A 27687-nucleotide genomic window follows, 5' to 3' on the forward strand; every position below is an offset into this window, starting at 1 on the left:
ATATATATATATATATATATATATATATATATATATATATATATATATATATATTTGTAGTTTGTATATCCAATTTTGGTAACACTTTAGAAAAGGGAACACATATTCACTATTAACTAATAGTTTTCTCTGAACAAACTCCTAATTTGCTGCTTATTAATAATTAATAAGTTAATTGTTAAGTTTAAGTATAGGGTGGATTAAGGGATTTAAAATACGGTCATGCAGAATAAGGCATTAATATGTGCTTTGTAAGTACTAATAAACAGCCAATATGCTAGTAAAATGCATGCTAATAAGCAACTAATTAATAGCTAAAATTGGGTCCTTAAAATAAAGTGTTACCAACATTTTTGTAGAAACTGTGATGCCTTTTTTCAGGATTCTTCAATGAATAGAATGTTCAAAAGAACAACATTTATTTGAGATAGAACCTTTTGTATCATTATAAATGTCTCTACTCTCACTGTTTATCAATTTAATGCATCCTTGATTATTAAAAATATCAAAAATCAAGAATGGCATATCTGTCAACACTACACATAAGCATACTGTCTTCGTCTGTGTATAGTTTCTCTTTAAGAAATAGTTACAGTATTGTTAACTGAGAACTGCTGATTTCTTTTAACAATGCCAAGAAATAATCTTCTTAAATCGTTATTTATGTAGGCGGATTGTGTATTGCCAACCCACTAAATCCACCATGCATGATTTTGTCTCTATAAGGGTTTGAGTCTGACTTTGGGTTACTGGCCTCTTAAAGCTCTTTCTGACAACTCCAAAATAGCAACTCCAGATTTTCATAGCTTTTCATATTCATATTGATATTGCTTGTATTATTTAATTTTTACTATTTCTCTGATTTATGACAAAATGTCTGTTCCCTTTGAGAAGGTTCCTCTTGTCTGTCTTTTCTCTAATGAACCTTGTATCACTGTTCATGAGTGAGCTCTCAGAGCAATCTGCGAACACGAAAGCTGCTAAAGGCTATGTTTAGACACCCGTTCATGTCGCCGGAGGAGAGCGTGTGTGAGTGCACAGATTCTCTCAAGTACTTCTCTTTTTTTTTTCTCCTCAGTCACACCTGCCTCTGTCACCTCATCTATTTATACCCCTCATTTTTCATTAGACAAATTAAAACTGTTGCTCTCGGCATTTGACGTTTCTCCAGGTCAACGGTATCGGCATAGGTGTTCATACTTCACCTTTCCTCGTTTCGAGATCATTCTGGTGACACTGTGATTCCAAGACCTTGCAAATGATTGAGTTCTACCACCCTGATTGGCTATACAAAGTAACTTTTTTGTTGTAGGAGGCATGTGCACCTGTACTGCATGCCGAGAAGCTGTTGGTGCTCAGTGCTGAATATTTAAACAAGCTCATCTTTTATTCCCCTCCACGGAGCTTTGCACCTTTGGCCCCTGCCTAATTGTGGAGGCTAGCGCACAATCCTCACCTGCTCTGTGAGGTTTACAGCTAATTCCTTTGAAGGTGCTTCTTTTGTTCTCATTTGTTACGAAGACAAAAAGAGGCGTTGGCGTGCCAGCATGTATCATTTCGAAATGGTTGTTAGCGTTTGAAGTCTTAAATGCCAGGTGTTTCATCAGCTTTTTGTTAGATTTTCATTATATAATCAAGTTGAGTCATTTTTACTGTTGTGCTCTTAAGGCATTTTGAAACAAAAGGGTCGAATTCACTAAACTGTTGCATGGTATTTAAGCACAAAAGCCTGCAGTCTATTAATCCAGCTTTCAGTTTAACCAGGCACTAAATGCATTTAAATATAAATATATGTACATTTGGCAGTCAAATTTCGGAATAATGAATATTGAAAACAGTTGTGTTGCTTTAGATTCTTGTGGAAACAATGCAATTCTAGTATTTAAAAGTTTTGGGGTAAAAAAAGATAGTAAAAAATAAACAAAAAAAAGAAAGAAAGAAAGATTTTTATTCAGCAAAGCAGCATTAAATTGGTCAAAAGTGACAGTAAAGAGATTTATGTTACAAAAGATGTCTATTTCAAATAAATGTGGTTCTTTTGAACTTTATATTAATCAAAGAATCTTGAAAAAGGTATTACAACTGTTTTCAACATTAAGACAGCATTAATACATTATTTTCAACATTAATAAGATGTTATTGTAACAATAAATCAGCATATTAGAATGATTTCTGGAGGATCATATGACTGAAGACTGGAGTAATAATGCTGAAAATTCAGCTTTTCCATCATAGGAATAAATAACATTTTAAAATATATTAAAATAGAAAACAGTTATTTTATACTGTAATAATATTTAACAATATTGTTGTTTTTACTGTATTTTTATCGCTTGGTGACCACCAATGTATGCTCCTTTAATGCAAACACGTCTCTTATTTTGGTCATGGTAACAGTTATCCATAAATAAAAAAAAACACATTCAATTATATAAGCATAATTTTCATAATTCTTTTTCTAAATATGGTTGCAGAAACAATGCAGACAGCGCATACAAATAAACCCCATAATTAGTCATTCCTAGTGAACCTTTCCAAAATGTTTACTGTCATCAAATCATTTTGACAGCGTAGATGTTTTGAGAAGACATTTTGAGGACAAGTGGCTTTTCACATAGTTTTTGTTACTTTTTTCATCCATCTTTACACTTTCATTTATGAATAATTTGATTTGTTATTCAATATCACTGTAATGCGGTGATGTGCTAAAATAATACTAATTACTTTCAGAGCTGTGCTCTTTTAAGACTTGTGATTTAACTGTAGGGCCAAACAACTTCTGCTGTTTTTGTGACCTGCCTGTGTCTTGTTTGCATCACAGCTTTGAATATTTTATGTGTTGTTTATGGCGGTATGAAATGATATTTAAAAAAAAAAAAGCATTGTTTGGTTCATTCCATACGGATGGCTCATCTATAAATGATAATTGTTTGATTCTCTTCTGCACCAGAGAAGATGTTTTTAATGGATAGCCACACTGTTGTGTGAATACGGAGTAACTTAAACATTATTTCTCATCATCGCGAGTCAGTCTAATCCACGGGTCAGTGCGCTCATGCATCTCTTCCTCACGCGCTGCATAATGAAAGCGTTTGTTTACCTCTGTTGCGTAAATTGTGTCTTTTGTGCACGGCAAAAAAAGAGCCCAAGGAAGCATGCATCTCTTATCTCAGTCACACTCCTTACCTCCTGTTCATTACTTATATTTATCCAATACTCTTCTGAGAGGAGAAGCGCATCTCACAGAACGACAATTACTGTGGTTTATTCTCTGTATGTCACATTGGTGTGTGCTAGGTGTGACGTATGTTTGCAATTATGCAGTTTCTAATGTGTTGTATATATCTTTTATTTTAGTGCTTTGTAAACCTTATGATAGTATAAGCGTTTTGTGTCAAAACAGTATTATATTTATAATATGTAAATATTTTCCCCTGTTGTATTTTGAATTATCATTGTATGTCATTCATTGCATCATTTCACTCACATTTTTGTATATAAACACATTTTGATTGATATCTAACATTTCTTTACATGCACTACTGTTCAAAATTTGGTGTCAGATTCTTTTTTTCTTTCAAGAAAGTACTAATTTTATTTAGCAAGGACTTTTAAAAGTGTGTTTTTAATCCAAAATAATAATAAAATTAATAAATAAATTAAAAACATATTGGTGAGCATAAGTGACTTCTTTGGGGGAAAATAAACTTCTTACTGTCCCCAAATTTTCAATTTTGAACAATAGTGTATAGTGCCTTAACAATTCTAACTTAAATAGCACACATTTTTGCTGTGGTTTTGCTGCATTATCTGTAAGATTTTCCCTCATTATAAGAATTAAATTGCTTTCCAATTTGATATTTCTAATGAATCTGTTGTTTGTGGTTTGTAGCTCTTTATAATTACTTGCTGTATTGATCAATAATGCTAGATAAGTAAACAAAGGGATTGGCAATTACACACACACACACACACACACACACACACACACAAATATATTGTCATGCTGTCACATTTGTTTAATTTCAAAACCTCAGAATGACATTGTGTTTGGAAATGTTCTTGTATGTCTTTTATGTCTTTTAAACTGACTTTGAAATAGTCTAATATTTAATTGGATAGTCAGTCAATAATTAATGTTGATGGTTTTTCTTTTTGAGATCAGCATACTTTCTGTCTACATTGTTTAAGGTTATTTTACATGCAGAATAACTTGAAAGGTTTGTCTAAAAATTTTACGCTGGGCCTACACATTTTCTGTTTGGTTTGATGAATTAGTTGATGGTTGGTTTTTGTGTGAATTCTACAGCGGGTTCAACTTTCCTGAACCCGGACGGGGACTCTGGGACAGAGGCGGACAGTGAGCCGCAGCTAACCTTCTACACCGACCCAAACCGCAGCCGCCGTCGCAGTCGAGGTATGAGAAACGGTAACGTCAACACCGCGTGGGGCTCCGGGGGTAAGGAGGACTTCCACACCATCGCATGGTTTCAACCTGCACCACCTGATTGTGGCCATTTGGTGTTCATGTCACACTTTGTTCAGAAACCGAGCAAAGTGTTAGTTGTGAAGCGGCTTGCCTTACAACTATCTCACCGATTGAGGCATGTCGTTACGTGTGAGATTTGCCATTGATTTGCTATTGCAGTTGAACACTGTGTTAAAACAACTTACAGGAAAGCATAAGTGCTTAACTTTTTTTTATTCTTTTTTTTTTTTACTGTCCTCCAAATTGGACTGAGGGTACCTGAGCAATTTTTGAGTTTGCTAAGAGAATTCTTCAGAGCCTCTTTGTAGACTCCATGGACCTTCTCTGAAATGAATGATGACTAAATGCAAGCTTACAAGTATTTAAGCACCTTAAGCTTAGCAGCTTCGTCTGTAGACCACTATTCAACATTAAGCACGGTAAATGTGTGTATGTTAAGCGCTAAGAGAGCGTGTAACAAACCGGCTGGACAGTACTGTCAGACACTAATGGCTAGAGTCTGTCTAAAACTCTTGTATTGTCCCCTGAGGAGTGCTGCATTGTGTTCTGAAGAGTCCAGACTGAATGCAAAGCTCCCTAAACTCTTGAGGAGCTGCCACTTGAAAGGCAACTAACAGACAATCACTTTGCTTTAATACTTTCTCCCTCTAATTAACAAATGCTTAAACCCTGTACTTGTCAAAAACACTACAAATCAGCTGTAGCAACAACACCTTTAATTGGACTTAAGTTAATAATAGACATGGCTTGTCGCATTTTTTCCCTAGATGGCTGCGGGAAACTTATGATTGGGTGAGAGCAGTTTGTTGATTATGATAGACATGTTTGCATACGTTTATGTAAAAAAAAAAAAAAATGGTGTTATTTGTTAATAACTGTGTTAATAACTGTCTTATTTGAGTGAAGTGAAGTTTAAGTGAAGTTTGATCTGTAATTGCTGTGGCAATTATTTTTATTAGAAAATATTCTTATAAATCTCTATATTATAATAATATAATATAAGTAGTAATAATTTAAAATAAAAGTATAATATTACTTTTAAGTGCTATATTGCTATCTAACCCCTACCTAAATACTAAATACTGGCATTTATCTCTTCATAGTTGAAAAATTGGAGCTATCTGGTAATACTTACAGAAGGGATGGAGGCCAGGGGACAAAAAGCCAAATTATATTCTTATCTAAAATGAATAATTTTAAAATAGTTTTGCTGTAATTAATCCTTGAAAATGTGGTCCTCAGTAGAAGACCAAGTCCAATATGTTTCACCTAAGTCAAACTGACAAAATGCGAAAGCACCACTTCCTATAGTATAAATCAATACATGACTGATGAATACTCAATAACATAAGACGCATAAAACAGTTTTTAGATTTCAAGATCTGCCCACAGTCTTTTGTAGGCATTTGTATATATTTCTGGCAGATGCATGCAAATGTGTGAATCAATGCTTTCCATTTTCTTTTGATCATGCGTCTTCATTTCTTCAAAAGTCAACCTTCTGGTTTCAGTTAACATCCATATCTAAGATGATGTTATCTTAAGTATCTAAGCTTTAATATCACAAAACAGGGTTCTTCCTTTTGTAGTTGGCATGCTGCAATGCTAAGCATCTACACGGATGTCATTTGTAACTCATTGCTTACCCTCCTTGTGAAGGGTGTCAATGATTGTCTTCTGGACAACTGTCAGATCAGCAGTCTTCCCCATGATTGTGTAGCCTAGTGAACCAAACTGAGAGACTATTTTGAAGGCTCAGGAAACCTTTGTAGGTGTTTTGAGTTGATTAGCTGATTGGCATGTCACCATATTCTAATTTGTTGAGACAGTGAATTGGTGGGTTTTTGTTAAATGTGAGCCAAAATCCTCACAATTAAAAGAACCAAAGACTTAAACTACTTCAGTCTGTGTGCATTGAATTTATTTAATACACGAGTTTCACAATTTGAGTTGAATTACTAAAATAAATGAACTTTTCCACAACATTCTAATTTATTGAGATGCACCTGTACTGTATGTATCATCTGATTTCCTTTCATATGTATGTAATTGATGTTTCCAGTTGCTGAATGCTATTGTCCATGTTTATCCTGAGATGTTATTAATAACAGAGTTTTAAACGTCACTTGTGTTAATACATTTACATTTAGTCATTTAGCAGACACTTTTATCCAAAGCGACTTACAAATGAGGACAATGGAAGCAATCAAAATCAACAAAAGAGCAATGATATACAAGTGCTATAACAACTCTCAGTTAGCTTAACGCAGTACACGTAACAAGAGTTGTTAAAATAATATAGTACATAAAAAGAAAACAGATAGAAAAAGAATAGAGCAAGCTAGTGTTAGGGGTCTTTTTTCTTTTGTTAATTGTATAATAAATTAAAAGAAAACTGATAGAATACAAAAATATTAGAAAGCTAGTGTTAGTTTTTTTTTTTTTTGAAAAATAAATAGAGTGCAAGTCTAAAAGAGACAAGTGTTTTTTTTAAAGAATAGAATTAGAATAGAGAGTGCTAGAATTAGAGGGTCAAACAAAGATGGAAGAGATGTGTTTTTAGCCGATTCGAGAGCTGCTTGGATTGAGTTGGGCAGGCCATTCCACCAGGAGGGAACAGTTAATTTAATTTAATTTAATTTAATGAGCTACTGTAGATGACAATATCTGATCATCAGTATTGTGTCCTCATACATTGTGAATGGGTGTGTTTATGTCATCTTGTGTGTTGTTATAGTGCAGTGTCTTGTGCCTTTATTTTACATGTAACAGATGTACAGGGCAGCACTACACCAAACCAGTTTGGCTGTATTACAAAAACGTGGTTAAAAACAGCTCTTTTTCATATTTTGCCATTTGAAGTATTTAGCATAAAAGCAGCAGACTTCAAAAGGTAAAGTGTTGTCTCTCCGCTGCTCTATTTGTGCCAAAGCTGCCACTGCTCCAAGAGTTTGGCTGGCTGGTTTGATCCAGTGCTCCTTTCATGGACCACCAATACTGATGTGGGCAGTTTTTTAACTGCCTCCCTTGTGCCTTTCCGAGTTACACATAAAAATGTGAACTTTCCAATCTTGTAGCATCGCTCTTTTATTGCTTTCTCTCTCTCTTCTCCCTAGGTTCCCCACGGAGCCCTATCAACAAGACCACCCTGACTTTGATCAGCGTGGTGAGCTGTGTGATCGGCCTGGTCTGCGCGTCTCACCTCTCCTGTAGCCTCAACGTCAGAGTCATACTCCACGTTCCAGAGCACCTCATTGCAGACGGTAATCTCATCACCTCCTCTGCTTCCCGTCTGGCCCCTGAGCAGCGGGGGTCCTCGGCCCCCCGTCTACCCCTCACGATTTCTACTGTATTAAAGCAAATGTCATGCCGACTCTTGCTCTGTCTCTAGTGAAAAGCCAAACAGATGTGTGTTGAAAGCATCAAAGAACAATCAGAAGCAAATGCTTTAGTCTCTAGTTGTGTTTCAAATCATGTACTAGGCTATACACCATGTACTTGCACTACACTATGTACTTGGCCATCTAGTGAATTAATTTTTTAAGAGTCTCAAATGAAAGACTAACGTTTATTTTTAATTTTGGCACAGAAGATTTTCAGACAAACATTTGGACTCATTTTGTGTTGCAGTTAGCTTTAGCATGTCAGCTAACTTGAGATGATAGGCAAGTTATTATGAAAGCCCCACTTTCACTACAAGTTACTATAAAAAAATATATTGAAGGAGGCAATATATTTGTAGATATAAAATTTTTAAATTATAGGGTGCAACGGGGCACCGGAGTAAAAGGCAGATTTGGTTTTATTTCTCTCTAAACCATTAGAATGACACAAAAACTCACCGCAGCACTTTCCTACACATCCGCGTTTCATTATGCACTTGGAAATTTGTCTGATCATTGACGTGATTGCGATCATCAACACAAAGTCAATTCTGCATTAAGTTGATCTGATATTTAAAAAAAAATTATGTTATAAATGATTGTATCAAATAAGAATTGTTAAAATAATGAAATATATATTTAAACCATTGTGGAGACATTGTTAAAGATGTTAAACATTTCCTCTATTAGTGGGACTATTAGTCAAGTTAGTCGACGTTAAATTAATATGGGAACTCCTTTAAGCAGTGTAAGAAGCTTTCAGAATCTTTTTTTTATTATTAAAATGATCTGTCTTTTTAAAATGAATGTATTTTAACAATAGTGTATCTATCTTTTTAATAAAACTAAATAATTTTTCTTATCCAAACAGAATGCGGCACACACTGTGCTGAGATGTAAAAAGCAACCTTTAAACCTACAATTCATATTTTTAGGTAAAATAAAATTAGAAACAACCTAACAAAACATAAAAACATTTGAACTAAAACTAGAGTTTAAATTAAAAAAAATTCTTGCACAAGTGACTGCACAGGGACTCGAATCGAAAATGAATCATTATTAGTACATGAACCATTAGTACATGAATCACTGAATCTGAACAGACTGATTCAACTGAGAGTTTGAATGAGAGAAAAGACTATTGATTGATTATTTCCTTAGCCTGCTTGGCTATGTGTGTGAGATGAGAAAACTGTAATGTAGCATTTTGTCAAGCTACACTGCTACTTGTCAGTGGTGGAAAGAGTACTGAAAAGTTGTACTTAAGTACAAGTACTGTTACATTGCTGAAATAATACTCAATTACAAGTAAAAGTACTGGTGCCAAAACAGTACTTAAGTAAAAGTACAAAGTACTCTTCTCAAAAACTCTGCTCCGACAGGACAACTAACAATGAAATTTAATGTTCTACCTATTAGATTGTTTTTTTATTAACGTCTACACCTACCCCAACCCTAAACCTACCCCTTACAATAATGCAAAAAAATATTAATTATTGTTGTACAGTGTGACAAAAATTACACTGTATTTTTGTGCGCATGCCCAGTAGCGCCATATGTATCCCTTCTAGCCTTGACCCAAGTGAAACGGAATATTGAATAAAGGACGAGGCTATATTGTGGTGCACCTCCACTCCACCTCTTGCTCATAGCAGATTCACGGTTGGATAGTGGTTAAGAATATCTGCTTGTTACGTCTGACATCATGCTTCACCTCTTCTGGGTCCTAACGCTCTGCCAGACGCCCTTTCCTTGTTGGAAAAAAGTAGTTAGTGACTGGAAAAAGCAACATTATTTTGAAAACAACTGAGCTGTTGTCACGCTATGAAAAATGCAGTTAAGTTAGTAGTGCTACTTTTAGTTAGTTACTCCCTAGAACTGCACTCCCAGACACACACATGTATGCCCATCTGTAAACAACAACTAGCCGCTTTCCCCAAGGGTCCTCTGTTTGTGCTTTGGACTTAAGTTGCATTTGTGTTGAATGAGCTTGTTATTGAATTTTAATGTTGCACCTGCAGTCCTAGACTACAGGCCACTCTCTCTCTCTCTTACCCTCTTTTCTCTTGCTATTCCTCTCTCTTTCTTTCAGCTCATTGGCATTTCAGCCGTCAGCTCTAGAGTTTGGGCGATATGATGGATTGTGACTGGCTTTGCTCATCTGTCATTTTGTCTTTCATGCAGAGCTCTTTTCTATGGGGTCTGGGGCTTTAGGGTAGATTAACATTCACATAGATGTCTAAGTGGAAGACATCTGAAAAGAGGAGACTTAAAGGATTCACAGTTTGCCTTTTGAATTGGAAAGATCAGATTTAAGATGTGTCTATAACTGTCTAACAGTATTACAGGGTAAAACTTGATGTCAAAGCAGATCTGATAAAACGTGATTTTTGCAGAATACATTCCATTGGCTTTCATGGTTTTGAAATATTCAGAGGGGTAATTCAGAATACATCACACTTTCAGTTCAGATGTTTTTTCTGCACCGTTGTATCTTATCCACAGCTGTGCATGAAGTATAAAACATTGAAAAATGTGTATAATGCATACAATTTCAGCTATAAGGATTTTGCTTAGCTTTAAAAAGTCCAAAACAATTTTTATGCATAACAGTTGTTGGGGAAAAGCAATCATGCTGCTTAAACACTCTTTCTTGAGTCTCTAAGTACTGTTAATTTGACACACAAATTTTATAGCGAACAATTAGAGTGGTTTTGGTTAACGAATCAGTTGAGTAAATGAATCAGTGACTCACTTAAAACACACAAAAAGATGAAAACCTGTTGAAACAGTCTCTTAGCCAATCAGTGAATAAATCTAAACATGTCTGTACCACAGTTACATACAGAGTCTATTTGTAGCTTCCAGTTTATGGTTCATATTCTGAACACCAACAAAAATTGGCTGTTTGTGTTACTGTGGTCATTTCGGAGTTCATTAATAGAGTTCACTAATTTACTTGATGTAACTTTTGACAGATGTCCTCTCTGATTCTTTTCTTTCAGGCTCCAGATTCGTTCTGCTTCAGGGCAGCCAGTTGGACGCATCTGATTGGCTGAACCCAGCCCAGGTGCTGCTGTACTACCAGCAGAATGCCAGTGGCCCCTGGGTCAATGATCTGTGTGGCCGCCGTCTCTTGGACCCCTGTGAGCACCAATGTGACCCAGATACAGGTACAACACACCACCCTGACATGATTCTGTACTTCACACAGCTCATGTAGAATGTCTGACACCGGGAGCAACACACACTCTGAGGGACATACTTAGGATAGTTCATCTGAAAATCAAAAAAGTCATCACAAAATCATCACAAAAGTCACCTTCATGTCTTCTAAACTTTCTTCCTCTGTGGAATACAAGAGAAGATATTTTGTAAAATGTCTTAGTGTTGTTTTGGACCCCACTGATTTTATTGTATGAACAAAGCAGTTGAAACATTCTTCACATTCTTCTTTTGTGTTCCACAGAAGAAAAAGTCATACTGGTTTAAAATGACATGAGAGTTTCATTTTTGAGTGAACTATCCCTTCAATCTGCACATTGGGTATTTTTATATTTTTTGCCTTGCTTTCATTAGTCTGCGTCTTTGCCTAATTAATCATTAAATAATCTTTTTTTCCACCCCTTCGCCCATCCCCTCCACTGTGTAAAATCAATGTGTTCACCGAACTGCAGTTGTAACGCAGCTTCATTTAAAGAGCAGGAGGAACTGGAGAGAGAGGCTTAGCTCTGATTCATCTATCGTTTCATTTGCAGATTTCTCTGAAGGTGTCTCTCTTGAGTGAACAGTATTAAGTAATGCAAGCTTAGTTGAGCGAGAGCTGTGAGGACAGTAATGCTTGGCAATGAATCTTTGTAATGTAAGACTTGGGCATATACAGCTTGAGTGACCTGGATTAGAATGTTTTTTCTGTTTTTTTTTTCCTTGGCTGGGACGTAAATTAGGCAAAGCACAGATCAAATGGAATGCCTTAACTTCAGGATATTCTGAGCCAGGGAAGCATTAATATTCTAGATGATACTTTATTAGATTCTGGAATGTTGAGTTGTATGTTAACACTCCAGATGAACTTAGACCATCTAAGATCTTAGCAGTTTGAAGTTATTAATTCTAGTATTTACTTCAGTAAATACTTCAGCAGTTTGAAGTAATTAATTCTGGTATTTACATGCTGAAATGCAGAAGGGTAGTTGAACATGGACATAATGTGCTTTCTGAATGCAAAATGGTCCAGTTTCACTTTGTCTTCACTTTCATGTAATTTCAAGTGTTTTTAGCTGTTACATTATATTCACTATATAAAGCTAATGTTATTCACTTACTATAATACAGCTTGTGGGCAGTTTTCCTCCTATCACCATGTATTGAAAAAGTGCAAAAAATGGCTAAACAAATGAATTTGAATGAAATACAAATACATTTGAATTAAATTGAAAATGTTTATTTTCATGTTTATACATACAGTATTAACCTATTAGGTAGAAAAATAAGATGCAGCATCAAATAAATTCAAACTAAGACGTTTTAATCATGTATTTTAGTTTTAGTACAATTATAATATGAGAGCCAATTATTTACTTTTGAAAACAGATAGCGGCCTTTGTATTATAGGAAGGCCTTGCCATCATATTTGGAGGTCCTTAGCTTAATTAACACCAACAACAATTTCCAATTGCTTTTTGTTCTGTTTTATTTTATTCTGTTTTAAATGCCAGGACACACTACATACCTATGAAAGTTATGAGAGTGTTAATGAATAATCTCAGGCAGTGGGCAGACGTTTTTTCTGTTTGCATCATACATTTTAATGCACTGCATTAAATGCATCTGCATTTTACCACAAAAAAACTGCAACTTTGTAAGCTGAGATTGATCTTTTCAGTTTTATAGTTGTTCCAGTCAGGCAAAACATAGCCAACAGACACAACAGTTACATCAAAATGAATAGTAATACATTCGCTTTATAGCTATTTTTTCCGATCATCTGCAGCAGGAATTAGTCCAACGTTGTTATCATTTGTTGACAAGTTCCTCCTGTTTGCATCCATAATTCAAAAGAGGAGCTCCACTGGGCTTTGAAAAGTGAATCTTCCAACCCTAAATGAATCAAAGTTGGACCGTTGGGAACTTGCCTTGGTTTTCTCCAAATGAAATCTAAAGGATGAGGCCTTGGTACTGCCACGGTTCAATAATTGCATTGTGCTGTCGGTGTGTGAGGGGTGGGGGTTGTAGACTATGTGGCGGAGGATATTCACGGAAAACTGTAAGACTGTCTCAATCAAACAGGAGAGGGAGATACTGATGAAAGCGGGGATGGGGAGCGACAATAACCGGACTGTGTGCACTTTAAAAAAGATTGTGAATCAGAGGCGCAGAGGATGTGTAAAAGCCGAGATGAGAATCGGACTTATAACAGGCCTCTCGGAGACCCTTTTCACCTCCCTCATTCCCATAAGGATTCAGGGGACATTTATTAAACAAGAACACATGATGTTGTGTCTCAGGCTACCTGATCCTTGCACTTTCGTTTCATTAATTTGACTGAATAATAGATGCCCTACAGACACTCTCTGTGGTTGCGGAAAGAGAGGAATTACTTGGGACTTAAAAAGTTCATTAATATGTAATTCTACATAGTCACTTTCTCTGTGTCTCACACACACACACACACACACACACACACACACACTCACCTCTTTTTACTTTGAACTGTAAAAAGGCAGTTCTCATACTGATACTCCCGAACACTGTCTATAGGCCACTAAAATCCAACATATTATACCTCGCTTGCCTTTTTGCATAAAAGGTCAATTAGTATTCGATAGATTGGACAAAGTTGTTCAAATAATTAGTTTTGGTTTTTACATGCTGAAATGTCGAAGAGTAGTTGAACATGGACAACGTGTATTTATTTATTTGGACAGCATTTGCTGTATTTGTAAAAACTGATTTGTATTTCTGGACAAATAAATGTAATATACAAATTTAACAAATAAAGTGCGTGTGAAGTTAATGCAAAATAAATATTTTCCAGATATCTCAATCAAAACATATAGCTGCCTTTATATGTATTTTTTTAAATGCCAGTACATGCCAACTACAGTATTGATGAATAATCACAGACAGTAGGCGGAAGTTTTTGTGTTTGCATCATAATTTTTTTATGCATTTTATCTGCATTTTGGTATATAAAAATTTATGATAATACATTTGCTTTATAGGCATTTCTCTGATATTACACCTTGTTCACGTTTTTCTCATAATAGGTTAATGTTAAATTGACTGGTCAAAGTTGTTGAAGTAATTAATTCTGGTATTTACATGCTGAAATGCAGAAGGGTAGTTGAACATGGACATACATATGTTGTTGTTTTGTTTTGTTTTTGTTTTTTTTAGGTTAAAAATTATATATTTCATCATTTGAGGTTTTGGAACCGGAATGCACAATAATTAATTATAATACAATTAGAAAGATTTGTAAAACAGTTCAGATGGAGTACAGCATGTCACACTGCAGGACACTTATTTTGCACTGCAGTACAATTTCAAGGTAATAAGTGATTTTGACATGTTGTTTCCAACAGTTAGACTCCCATATGCTGTGTACACATAAATAAGTAAAGTTTTGACTTATTTTATGTTTTTTAATGCTGTAAATCTCTTTCTGTCATGTAGAGATGTCACACTCCAGGAAATAAATAAATTAACATTGGAGTACTTCCACATACAGCTTTGATTTTGACAGCTTAAAAGCTAGATTTTTTTTTGTTTACTTCCAGTTGGGTTCTTAATTAGCAACATTTGCAATGATACCCAAGAGAATGCCCCAAAAATCAAATGCTCAATAAATAGTAGGCTATAAATGGTAGAGTATAGGATTTGGCCTCCTATGCCTTACTCACAGTATAGGAAAAATCTGCTTCTGCATATATTCTGTGAAGAAAAAAAATCAACAAGGTATGTATTTCTTATGCATACACCACTGGCTGAGCACCTGCTGGATATCCTCAATAATCAGTCAATCACAAAGCCACTGGGTACATGTTTCCTGGCAAAATTGTAATTTACCACCCAGAGCCATAAAGGCTCCCTGCATCTCATTTGAATTGATAAAAATGCTATTATTACCTACGGTACAAGTTTAATTTCAGTTTTACAAATTACCTTGGCAAAGCTAAAACAGTTAACTATGCAAATAATAGCAGTGCTAGACCTTATTCTTGGCTTGTCAAAATGTACTAATGATCAGTAATAGATCAAATAAAGTGTTTATGACCGACAAGGGACTAGCTGCACTGCGTTTTTTTTTTTTTTTTATTAATTAAAGACAAATATATCAATATGGGGTGCTGTGTGTACATTAATGAGGAAAAAAAAATTAACTTAAATGATTTTAGCAAATGGCTGCAATATAACAAAGAGTGAAAAATTTAAGGGGGTCTGAATACTTTCCGTACCCACTGTATATATATATATATATATATATATATCATAATCATTCTAATATGCTTATTTCTATTATCATATTAAAAACAGTTGTGCTGCTTAATATTTTTGTGGAAGCTGATACTTTTTAGGATTCTGTGATGAATAGAAATTTCAAAAGAACAGCATTTATTGAAATAGAAAAAAACTGTTGTATATAATTGTATAAATGTCTTTACAGTTACTTTTGATTAATTCGATGCATCCTTGCTGAATAAAAGTATTAATTTTGCTGTAAAATTCTTGCTGAACCCAAACTTTTGGAAGTATTTTAGATTAATATATTTAACAAAAGTTTGATAAGACAAAAGTTGACTGCTAATACAGCAACAGCAACTGTATATTTATCTCATAATTGATGTATTTAGTTTTGTAGAATTCCTTTTAATGTCTTTAAAAAAAAGATTAGTTGGCTTTCTCTCCAATTTGCATCTTTTACACCATACAGTTGCCCAAGAATCAGTTTTTCTCATGTTAGTCAGAGCATCAGTGTTGCAAATCCAATACTAGTCTGCATAATGCAGAATTTAAGGTCACTTATATTGCATTAGCAGAGCTCTGGGTGTATGACCTGAGAAGTCAACATAATCACTGACATTGTCCAAGTGTATTGATGACTGCTACTGTGCACAATGTCAGCAAATGTTTTCCTTAGCCTTTTCCATATATTGTCCTCCCACTCATAACACATTTGTTTCCATGTTTGCCAGCGCAGTTTTTTCCTCTGTGCCCCCTCTGTATTTGCATCACTCTGCTCACACATGTCCTGCTCAGGGTGCAGCCTCATCAGTCCCATGAACCCAAATCATGACCGACATGCCTGTGGTTTGGCCTGACAAGACTGATCAGCTGAGCTCAGAGTGATTAGACTTGTCTGAGCCATGAGCACGACTGAAGAGGGCTGACACAGGGAATCTGCTGTGCCTGCTTATATGCTTCAACACACACAAAACAGCATCCATTTATAGCACTGCACGTCTGGAGAATCGCCATAATGTAAACATGACAATGAGGTCATTTTCACTTGACCCTGAAGAGAGACAGAGAGACGATTAGACTACAGATCGGGGTATGGTGACAATGCGAGTGGGTAACAGCAAAGTACAGGAGAAATCATGCGACTCCATAGTGGGGTAAAATCGGTATGTCATGTTCACAGCTGCTTCACACATGAGTCTGAATGGGTTAAACTGGTGGAAACGGACTAAAAGTAAGCAAGTCAGTGGTTCAGAAAACATGAGTTCCTGCATCTAAATGACCTTGAAATAGCCTAAAACGCAATGGTCTGTGAGTCAGCTCAGTTAAATGAAAGGTGCACCTCTGGGTCTGTGACTATCATCCTACTTGCTTTACTAAGAATTTGTTGACTAATGATCTAAAGAGAAGATGATATACTTGTTACTATTATAAATATTATATTTGAATCAATGTGAAAATGTGTAAACTTGATGTGACTTTTTAAATGTATTTATATAATGTATAATTGTGTTTATATATTTTTAAATATATAAATAATTTTTTTGGTAATGTAAGGTAAATTATGTTCCATATGCCCCTAACCTGAAAATATCAAACTGAACTGGAAGAAAAATGTAACTGGAACAAAAAGAAGAACAGCCAAACCCAGAGAAGGGACATTGCTTTTTAATTTCAGAGGTCTATCATACACACACACACACACACACACACACACACACACATATTGTACTGGACACAGTATAATGTAGTATGATCAATTATTAATAAAACATATCTGGGGTTGTGAATGTTCTAAAAATTAAACAAAATGGGAAATAAGTTTAATTATTTACTTTCTATGGATGTGCTTCAATAAAATCCCTTCACCAAAAATTACAGTGGTAACTGCATTTATTTATTTATTTTTTTGTTGTTGTTTTTTTTAGGAAAAAATAAAAGTGACTGCTACAGTGACTGTTGATCAAATAAAACTAAATTGTTATAGAGAGAATATTAGCCACAATTGTCATAAAAAATAAAAATGAGAACTATTCTAAAAGCGTCATAAAAGGTGCTTCTCTGCATTTAAAAACTAGATGGATGGATGGATTAAAACTAGATGGATCACAAAAGAATGGAATAAAACCGAAGTGTCTCTAGGCACATTTTTTAAAAGTTAAAGACAAGTCTTTCTTCAGTTCTTTAACTGACATGGAGTCAGCTAGTTGCTGGAAAAAAAGTGAGACTCCTATCTAGCATGTTTACATAAGAAAAACTAATTAAAAACAGCATAGTTAGACACATCTTTTATTTTATTAATTTTTTTTTTACAGTGTTTGAAGGAAGTCCCTTAGTAATTTATGATGATTTTACAGTAGTAACAATATCATTTTGGCAGAAAGCTGGTACCATCCTAACTGACGTCCTGCAGGGACACATGACAATCATTGTTCAGCACAGCTGTATAATACTAATAATGTTTTTCTCTTATTATCAGTGATGGTTTAATGTACTTTGTCTGCTTACAGGAGAATGTCTCTGTTTCGATGGCTACATGAAGGACCCTGTTCATAAGCATCTATGTATTCGCAATGAATGGGGCCCAAATCAGGGGTGAGTACCATACCATACAAACAGGGATCTGCCATCTTGAAGTTGGCCATGCTTCTTATCTGTAGTAAAAATGTCTCCAGTGCCGATAGCCAGCCAGGTGTTATGCACTGTAGGGAAATTAAATTGGCTTGTTTGAATTAATTTGCTTTTTTTTTGCATGATGCTCTTCCTCTGGAATTGGAAAAGGGATTAGCACAGCGAAGCTCTGGGTCATTTTAGATTTGTGTGACAGTGATTTACACTTCAGTATACCAATGAGATACATGTATTGTGCATTTTAAATTGCGTTACACATGTAAGAAATTATGTGTCTTGCGTGCCTCATATCCAAGCGCTGCTGTTAAAATGATCAAAGAGAAATAACTATTTTGAAATTCTTTGTTTCAAAACTTTTGTTGTTGCCCTCAGATATTTTATCAGAGGATTGAATATAAGATTAACTGCATCTGAACAGATGGTATCTTTAATCTGAGGTAAAAGTGTGAGTGCGCCTAACCAAACTGCTGCTTCTTAAATCAACAGACAGATGAAGCACAAATACTACTCGAGAATGGCATAAAATAAAAGGGTGTTTTGCTACTTTGCAGTCTAGATATAGTCAAAACACTTAAATGTTAGAGCACAAGTTTCTAATCCCAGATAGACTTGTATTTAAGATGTTTGAAGTTAATTAGACCCTCCCTGAGGAGAGTTTCACATGCTCATCTGGGTTTCAGGCTGTCGCTCTGGAGCAGTTTGATTAAGACTTGGAGGTGAGGAAATCCTTGGCATTTTAATTGGGAGGGAGATGGGAGGGATGACGGTATGTGAGAGGGATCCGATAATTAGAAATCAAATTGGAACAATCAGGAAGATTGCCTTAGGGGAGTGGAATAGCGTTGGATATGCTTGTTCCCTTTATGCCATGCTGTGAAGGTGTGAACCGTTTTTAATTGACTCTAACACTTAGTGGTGGAGAAAGAAAGTCCATTGCCAAATGCTTTCTAAAGTTTCAAAGTGCCAAGATATTTCCTAAACTCTTTCCTGCAAATGTTCATATGTAGCCACTTTTTCTTTATTTTATATATTAATGGAATTGTTCACCCCAAAAATTATAACTTATCGTTTACCTTGTCAAAGTGAATTATACTGTCAAACATCACATGTTGCATACATCTAGTTAATATGACTTATGCATTTATTCAAGGTTGTCTGAAAATATTGACCATTTGCATAAACCGCTTCGACTAGTCTTAAATAGTCATCTATTTTTCCCCCTGCAAGACTGGTCATAACATTTTAGTTACCCTTAGAGGTAGATTGGTCTATTTGAATCAGAAAAGTAAGACTGATTATCACTTGGTTAACTGCTAGTTGGTCAAACTGGTTCACAGTCTTAATATAGTGGCTATCTTTATAGAACTTGTCCCATGACTTGCTGTGTGGTACTAACAAAACATGTAGATGTTGTAAGGAAACTGACTGAAATAATTTTATTACATTTTATTATTTTAATATTTTGAACCTTTCTGTGTAATGGATTCTCAGAATGCTCCTGCTTTTGGTTCTCTTGTGAATTGGGAATGCTGCAGGACAAATGTTGATGTTTAAATAGCAGTAGGTGATCTGTGGTATGAAGTGGTCTAACCAGGCTGTGACTGCTCTTTTGCTGTGAGTAACAGCTTATTTAGAGAGGCATCAGCTCCTTGTATTTTCTTTTATACTGCAGCGACAGCCTCTGTCCCCACAGCTGCCGCTCTGCATTAATCTCCATCAGTTCACATAGAGCTTTGGATAAACACACACTTGAAGTCACGCTCACGTCTGACACTGACTGACAGAGATGCTACTGTCGGGTCACAGTTTTTACAAACAGCATCTGCTGGAGGAATTTCTGTGATATTCATATTGGGAACATAATTGGTTTGATGTGAGTTCACAAAGGAATGGTTATGTTTTCATCTCAAAGTCATTCAATTGTAACGGTCACATGGCTTTAGTGAAGACTGGAGCTGTTTAACAATGAATGAAGAGTCTATAGTGTGACGTACAGTTTTTAAAGCATGAATTATTTTTTTTGTTTTTGATTTTCTGCCATTTCTGTTTTGCAGCCCATGGCCCTACACAATTTTCCAGCGTGGCTTTGACTTGGTGATGGGAGAGCAGCCATCTGATCGCATTTTTAGGTAAGAAAAATGATCACTTTATCATACCTGTCAACCCTCCCGTTTTCCCCAGGATTCTCCCGTATTTTACCATTCTATCCCGCTAACATCCCGTTTAAATATTTTCCCGTATTTTTTGTCTTTCTATAAAAAAAATCCTACTGGGCGTATTTTATATGTTTGCTACATTCGCCTCCGGTAAAACTCCTGTAATTTGTATGGCCCAAACCTCATTATATGAATAATCACATCAACAAATTCCAAGGTTGCCCAGTCGCCAGATCTTGTATGAAATGCATCCTTCTCACACAATTGACACATACAAATTTCAACCCATTTGTCACCTTAACTTGGCAACCTACAACAATGATGACTACCGCGGGAAGGAAAGGATAACTGGTAGAAATGGGAAGGGAGGAGAAGACTCAGGTGGTGCTCCGGTGAAAAAAACAAATATACATGCAAATTGAGATATAGCTTACACTTCAAAAGGCTATGGTTTAATTGATTAAATATGAGCGCTGCAAGTTGCAAAATCAGGTGCTGCGCTGCTTTGTTTACTGCGGTTACCGGGGAAATGGCTATATTCCTGGCATAAAGCAAAAGAATGATGAGAGAATGAATTTGCATTTTTCAATAAGCCCTTCTGCTTTTTGTTTTAGTCCAAAGCCAAAAACGGCCTTTATTTTTATGCAGAAAACACACAGTTTGATATACACATAGTTTAAATGATTGTTTGATAATATTTGTTTAAATTAATATAATAAATTATATTTATTATATCCCGTCCCGTCTCCCATTTTTTGGTACACAAATGTTTACAGGTATGCTTTATTTGTACTATAAAGCCTATGACCCAGTTCAAATTGAGGACTAAAAATACTGAAAATATTAGGAACATGTCAATGAAGTAGTGCAATGAACAATGTATACATAAAAGGAGACTAGTTTTTTTTCAAAATAATTCTAAAAATAAATAAATAGAACATTATATTTTATATGACTGCAGAAAATAAGCTTTGAAAAAAGGGTGCTGACAAGCATGTAATAGGTTTCTGTTGAGACGGAGTAGCTTGTGAAATAGAGTACACTTATTTTGTCATTTTGGCTAAGCTGGCATTTCTTTATTCAGCTTCAAAGAGCTCTATTCACAGTTCAAAAAAACTACTGAAAATAGAAAAATGCTGTAATTACTTTTAATACAGGGCCACTGAATGCGGTTCATCGTGATTAAAAAAAAAATCATACATGTACAAAGGTGGGGATTTAGACGATGTTTACCACTGGCTATAACTGGAGACTCAAGACTAATCAGTGCATTGCTTTATGCACTGGAGATGTTTCAATCTGTGAGGTGTATGTTTTGGAATATTTAGAAATGCTAATCCAATTCTAGCAACATATGGTTACCTTTAGTTGCCATGCATAATCTTCATGTTCTGAATTATTCATAGATCTCATCCATGACATTCTGAAGTCCTTTGATTGTTCAACCCTAATTCGTTTGCACAAATCACAAGCTATTTATTTACAAATCTTGTGAACCTGGGCCCGTATTCACAAAACATTTTATCTTGCAACTAAGAGTTCTCCTAAATAGCAGTAAAAGTTTTTAGCTAAGAGTTTTCTCTTAAAACCTATTCACAAAGCTGCTGAGACAAACTTTTACTAAGGAACAGAGAGAAGTCTTAAGCTAAGAGTAAGGACGGGGTTGACCTCGTTGCTATGGATGATGTCAGCATGCTTACTAACTATGCACACAGTGATTGGCTGATTGTCTCTGTCCGATTTATTCATGGAAATATTGTAGAGTGTAATATTATGTTGCCATATTAAAAAAAAAAAAAAAGTTAATTGCCATTAAAATAAAGATTTTAAAATGCAGGATAAGTGTCACTAATTAAACAAGTATATGTTCAGCTTATTGTCAGCCTCTTACACGTATGCTTCTCATAATTAGTGAATATGCATATAAACAGCCTTTTAATTAACAGAGTAGAATAATCATGGCTGATAGTAATACATGCAAATGTAAAAAAAAACTGAATGCAAGAACAGCTGTTACTTCTTGCCCAACTGGTTAATGAAAACAAGGATATAATCAAAAGAAAATTTGGAGTTGGGATAACCTCCAAAACCAAAGGTGATACCTTTTTAAAAGGTCATTATCATCAAATGTTTCTAAAATAGTTTATGTTCCTAGGCAGACTGCCGGCAACAGAAATTTTAGGATAGTTTGTGGCTTGGTCTTAGTGACTTAGGAGTCCTCTTCACTACTCCTAACGTTTCACAGATTTAGGAGCTAGTTTTAGTGCTAAAACGCTTTGTGAAATAATCTTAGAACAACAATTTAGGAGTCCTAAATTTAGGACTGACATGCCTATTATTTTTAAGATTTTCTCCTAAATCGGCGAGTTATGAGCTACTTTTAGCCTTAAGATGTTTTGTAAATATGGGCCCAGATTTCTTTCTCATTTGAAAACAACACGGGAGGGCATCTTTTAATTGGAATCTGTGTTATAACCCCAAAAGGTGTAAAATCTCATATCCCTTGGCTTTGGGCCACCAAACAAATACATTTCATTGGGACAATTAAATGTTTTATTTCCAAACAAACCTGCACAGACATGAATGCTTGAGACGACTTGAATGAAAGATTTATTTTCAATTTCACAGAGCTTTTCCTCATACATCATTGATTTGTGCCATGAATGAATAGGAAAGCCCATAATCAATTTTGAATGCTTCACTTATTCATTTATATATCTAACTTTCAATATCAGACTCAGAAATTATGTGACTGATATTTGTTAAACTTTTAAAAGTGGAGCTATAAAGTACAAGAGTGGGAGACGGAGAGATGTTGGACAGATGTTATGGTGCAAGTAACCATCCAATTTGGAGATTTTTGATTTACTTTCCAATCTGCAAACCATTCAAAAATAGGAAAATAAGGACCTTTTACACTTAAATCATGCATTACTGTGTCTGTAAACATCCAGTGCAAACTGTGGTTCTCACATCAATATGTTGAATATTGCTGCTTGTAACAGAACTGCTTTTTATGGTTATTTCTTTCCGTCCTGTTCTGAGGTTCCGACTTTGTTTGTTATTGAGTCAGTGTGCTGAGATATTTTAAAAGGTACCCTCACTTTTTTGATTGATGTGATTTTCCCTTTTAACTTCCATCTGCGAGGAGGGAGTTTTATCCCTGCTTCAGCGTTTTGTTCGATAATCCATTTACAAACATTTCCTGCAAAACTCAATTGAAGCCGTTTCACACTAGCAGGTGACAATATTCAAATGTGTCAAGCTTTATGTTGCGTCCCCTTTTTCTTGAATCTGCATATTACAAAATGCTTGGGTGAGTTTTCAGCAAATCTGTGGTGTTCAAAAATATATTTTTATGAAACATCTATGAGTATGGTTTGCACTGCCTCCAAAATTTGACAAAAAACTATTACTTTAACAGATCAGTTTACTATTAACAGCATTTTTGACAAGGGAAAAACGCTGTGTGCACATGAAATGATCCAGGTTTAATTGGATTGAATGTAAACGGTAGCTGATGATGGATGATATATTGACATAATTGAGCTTGTGGTTACAGCTGATGAGGCACACACACTACCTAGGTGTGATGAGATTCATGTGGAGAAATCCAGACTGATGAGTGCAACTGGAAAACAAGCTTGCTGTGTATTGCAGCATATTGTGGTCAGAATTCAAACGCAATTGCATTTGCATTTTCTAGAAGTGCAAAATGTATGCATTAAACACGCATTTGCTTTTGCATTTTTCTTAGAAGTGACAGTGCTCTTGTTATCGGTGCATTAATAAAATTGTTCACAGTTGCTTGTCTTTCCTATCCACTAGTACATGGGGTATTTAACACATCTCATGTAACAGATGTGTTAATAGGAATGGTATCTTACGTGAAAATGCCGAGAAGTTCCTCTTCATATGAAAATGTGCCATCTTTCCTGAAAAAACAGTACATTTATTTTGATATGCATAATATAGGCTATATTGTTATTTTATTGAAACCATATTTTTTTAGACTAGATGTTATTGAAAAGTCACTCTAATTTAGAGATGAGCATAGTATAATAGTATAATGATGAAATTGGTAGTGTTTTTTCCAAAAAGTCTCATTTATAATTTTTTATTCATTTTCAACTAAGAATCTTAATGTTGGTGCATTGCTCTCCATGAGGTTTTAAATGTGAGGTAAATAAGCCAACTGATTAATTGATTGTGTATGTTTTGCTTTGTCCAGCATCTATAATAATAACAGTTCCCTTTCAGTCGGTTACTCCGAGTCACATCGGTGACCGACGAATTGGGATATCGCTTTGATAGACCAATCTACTTTGAGTGTAAACTAAACGAGCCAATGCACATTGGCATGCAATTATTGCATCCAGCTGCCGCTGATCACAGCGTGAGTATAATAAGGCAACAGGTGCAATGCATACCAGGTTTTCGCTGAGGAGCCGAGCTGCAGCCTTGGCGAGCATAAATGACTTATTTCAAAAACATAAAAAAAATAGTATTGATCCTAAACTTTTGAATGATAGTGTACTGTGACGAGAGGGGCGGGGCCGGTGGAGTAAATGCTAATGCTCGACGCCTGCGCCACTCACCGGTCTCGAGTCCCACGGAGGAGCGCCGGAAGGATTAAAGGAGGAGTGACGACAGTGTTGGACGAGAGAGGATCAGGCCTGGACTTTATTTTGTGTTTTGGTTCTGTTTGTGCGTGACAGTCGTCCACGAGGGGCTGTCGTGCTATTTTGTGTTTATTTTATTATTAAAGTTTTGTTTGAATGTTCGCCGGTTCCCGCCTCCTCCTTCCCGAACTACGAACGTTGTGTAGGGTAAACAGTGATAATTTAATAATTTAGCTCAAAGGGAATAGCTTGTGATCACTGTCACATGTTTCCATGTGGCGGTCACGCTGTGCATCTCTTTTGACCATTATTCTTGATAACTTGCCCCAAAATTGGACTTGTCAATGTGTTCTTTTGTGTTAATGTTGAAAACTGTTCTGTGACAGGGGCTTAGGTTTAGGCTTGCTTCAGAGAGGCTGGGGTCCGATTTATGACATCCTGTTGTCAGGGGCCTCTGTGGAATTTTTGTGACTCCTCGTGCCTCAACTCGGTTCTGACCAAATCTTAGATTGTCTGATTCGGTCTGATATCCTACAGTTGTTACATGTACATAAACAACAACAGCAGCATAAATAAAGTCAGCAAATATTAAAACAATATTCCTATAACAGTAACTGCATAATTTATTCATACCACAATACGCACTGGGTCCTCATAAACCCTTAACAAATCAGCGACATTGTTAATTATAACAATAATTTGCCCTTAGCCTGCTTTGGACAACATTTGGATGAATATTGTCAGTCTAACAATTCACTGTTCTTAGTTGGCTATGTTTGACGAATGATAAAATGACATTGTATTTTTACAGTGTAGGTTTAAATCACATCTTCGCATGCTGGAAAACTAAAAGTGCTTCCAGTAATGTAATCATCTTATGCAAATAGAATTACTGAGGTGATTGTTTAGCTCATATACAGTACATGCTGCTGCCTTGAGATGCATGGGTGGAAAAAAATGATAGTTGAATTACTGGGGGAAAAGTGAATGAATGAATGAATCATTGAGTGATTGAATCAATGAATCATTCAAGTGCATCCTGGCTATTCTTCACAGAAAAAAAAAATCATGTTCATACTCGTGTCTTAGAGACCTTTTCCATTGCATGCAAGTCAGTGCTTGACAGAACTGAGTTTATTGATTGAGTGTTATGACACTAAGTCTTCAAATTGAAATGAAGTGCAGTAAAATAGAGCTAGCTTGTAGATATGCCAGTTTTCAATTACTCCTACAAACTCTTTGGACCTTCTGTTCTGGGCATTATTTTACAATGATCATTTGCTTTGTTTTTGTAGTCCTCTATGGATATCCACCCACAAGTTGATCTTATCTGCCTGGACGTCTCTCAGCACTAAAACCAGGGGGGTGGGGGGAGTTTTCAAGGTCAGATAAGCATTCCGGTAATGACTCAAGTTTTAAAATGTGCTACTGTTCCAGAGTGAGGGTCAAACTGAAAATGCAGTTATATTTGATTTTGCAGGGGAGAAGAGCAAAAGTTTGGAAGCAATTTTTTTCCTTTCAACAATCAGTTCGAACCTTTAGATGGATCAGTAAAAAAATACATTATTTGTTAAATCCTTGCTCAACTGTGCAGAGGTGGATACAATAAACCAAATGCATAAAAGTCTCTACATACATGTGGGAGTCTCTCATGAGGATGTATGGATTTTTTTTTCGTCAGAAATCATTCAGCGAATATGAACACTAACATGTCTATTTTTTATGTGAAAATGTGTCATTCGTTGTTACCCTGGACATCACTATTTTTAGATTCCTTCCCAGAATTTCAATTTAACCCTCATGGACTTTCTTTTTTATAAATTGTAAAACTACTGTCATCCAAATGCCAGTTTTCTTGTCTCACAATGTAGCTTGTCACACAATGCAGCAGCCTGAAACAGGCTGAATTATGGAAATTATGTTTTTTTTGGTAACATGGTGAGAGGTTTCTGAAATATACACTTTGGCCTTTTGTGTTTCAGATTCACATACACTCTTGGAGAAGGCATGTGGCTGCCACTTAGCAAAAGCTTTGTCATTCCTCCAGCTGAGCTGGCCATCAACCCCTCTGCTAAGTGCAAGACAGATATGACTGTCATGGAGGACGCCGTGGATGTCAGGTAGGAGATGACATTTTCAATCTTGTTTCAAGCTTGTTTCAAAGAAGAATAGCTGAACACTATTACATACTGAGATGCATTAGTTGATAGTCTGCCTAAAAATTTCAAGGGGCAAATAAAATAAACATTAGGGCTTATACCTCCCGAACCTTGTTAATAAAACATAATTTCACAAGTTCGCACTAACATATAATGTGATTAAGCAATTAGTAGCATATTTGGCATTCTGTCCAGAGGGAGGGCTCAGAGCTCGGGTTAAAGCCCGAACCCAGGGAACCCCCCCCCCCTCCCCCATCCCAAGAATGGGATGAAATTAGATTAGTAGTGAGGTGTTGGGGTGGAGACGGGATGCTGGAAAAACTTTAGTGGAACTGAGGTAAGTTGGCTGTATATATATATACATATATACACATGTATGTGCTTGTTAAGGTGATTAGCTGACGAGCTCCACCTGGGCCAGACTGATTGATTATCTGATCGTGCTCCTCCCAAACCTTGTTAATAAAACATAATTTCACGAGTTCGCACTAATATATAATGTGATTAAGCAATTAGTAGCATATTTGGCGTGCTGTCCAGAGGGAGGGCTCCCCAAAAGAAGCTAATGGCATGAGACAGCAGCCGGAGAGAAAACTGTAAGTAGCCCCCAAAAATATGCGTGCCGTGAAGAAAAGTAGGGTGTGCGAGGAGGCGGCAGGGCGACTGGGAGGGGTCGTACGGTGCTTGAACGTGAGCTGCGACTCTCTGCGTCAGATGGCAAGCCCTACCTGTTGCCGAATGAGGAGCATGATGGAAGGCCAGGTGAGGGACTCTCGCTGCATC

At 35.9% G+C, this 27687-nt stretch overlaps 1 protein-coding gene across 1 annotated transcript in view; it reads left to right on the forward strand.

Moving 5' to 3' along the window:
• LOC107558325 (astrotactin-1-like) overlaps window positions 1-27687 on the forward strand; it is a 191598-nt gene that overhangs the window by 95545 nt on the left and 68366 nt on the right. The window contains exons 5-10 of the mRNA XM_016241980.1: window positions 4310-4417; window positions 7606-7752; window positions 10878-11045; window positions 17847-17931; window positions 20022-20096; window positions 26728-26865. Of these exons, the coding sequence (XP_016097466.1) occupies window positions 4310-4417; window positions 7606-7752; window positions 10878-11045; window positions 17847-17931; window positions 20022-20096; window positions 26728-26865 (721 nt within the window). The remainder of the gene's footprint in view (window positions 1-4309; window positions 4418-7605; window positions 7753-10877; window positions 11046-17846; window positions 17932-20021; window positions 20097-26727; window positions 26866-27687) is intronic.

Source organism: Sinocyclocheilus grahami, unplaced genomic scaffold (genome assembly GCF_001515645.1).
Source record: "Sinocyclocheilus grahami isolate Dianchi unplaced genomic scaffold, SAMN03320097.WGS_v1.1 scaffold21.1, whole genome shotgun sequence".
Lineage (NCBI taxonomy): Eukaryota > Metazoa > Chordata > Actinopteri > Cypriniformes > Cyprinidae > Sinocyclocheilus > Sinocyclocheilus grahami.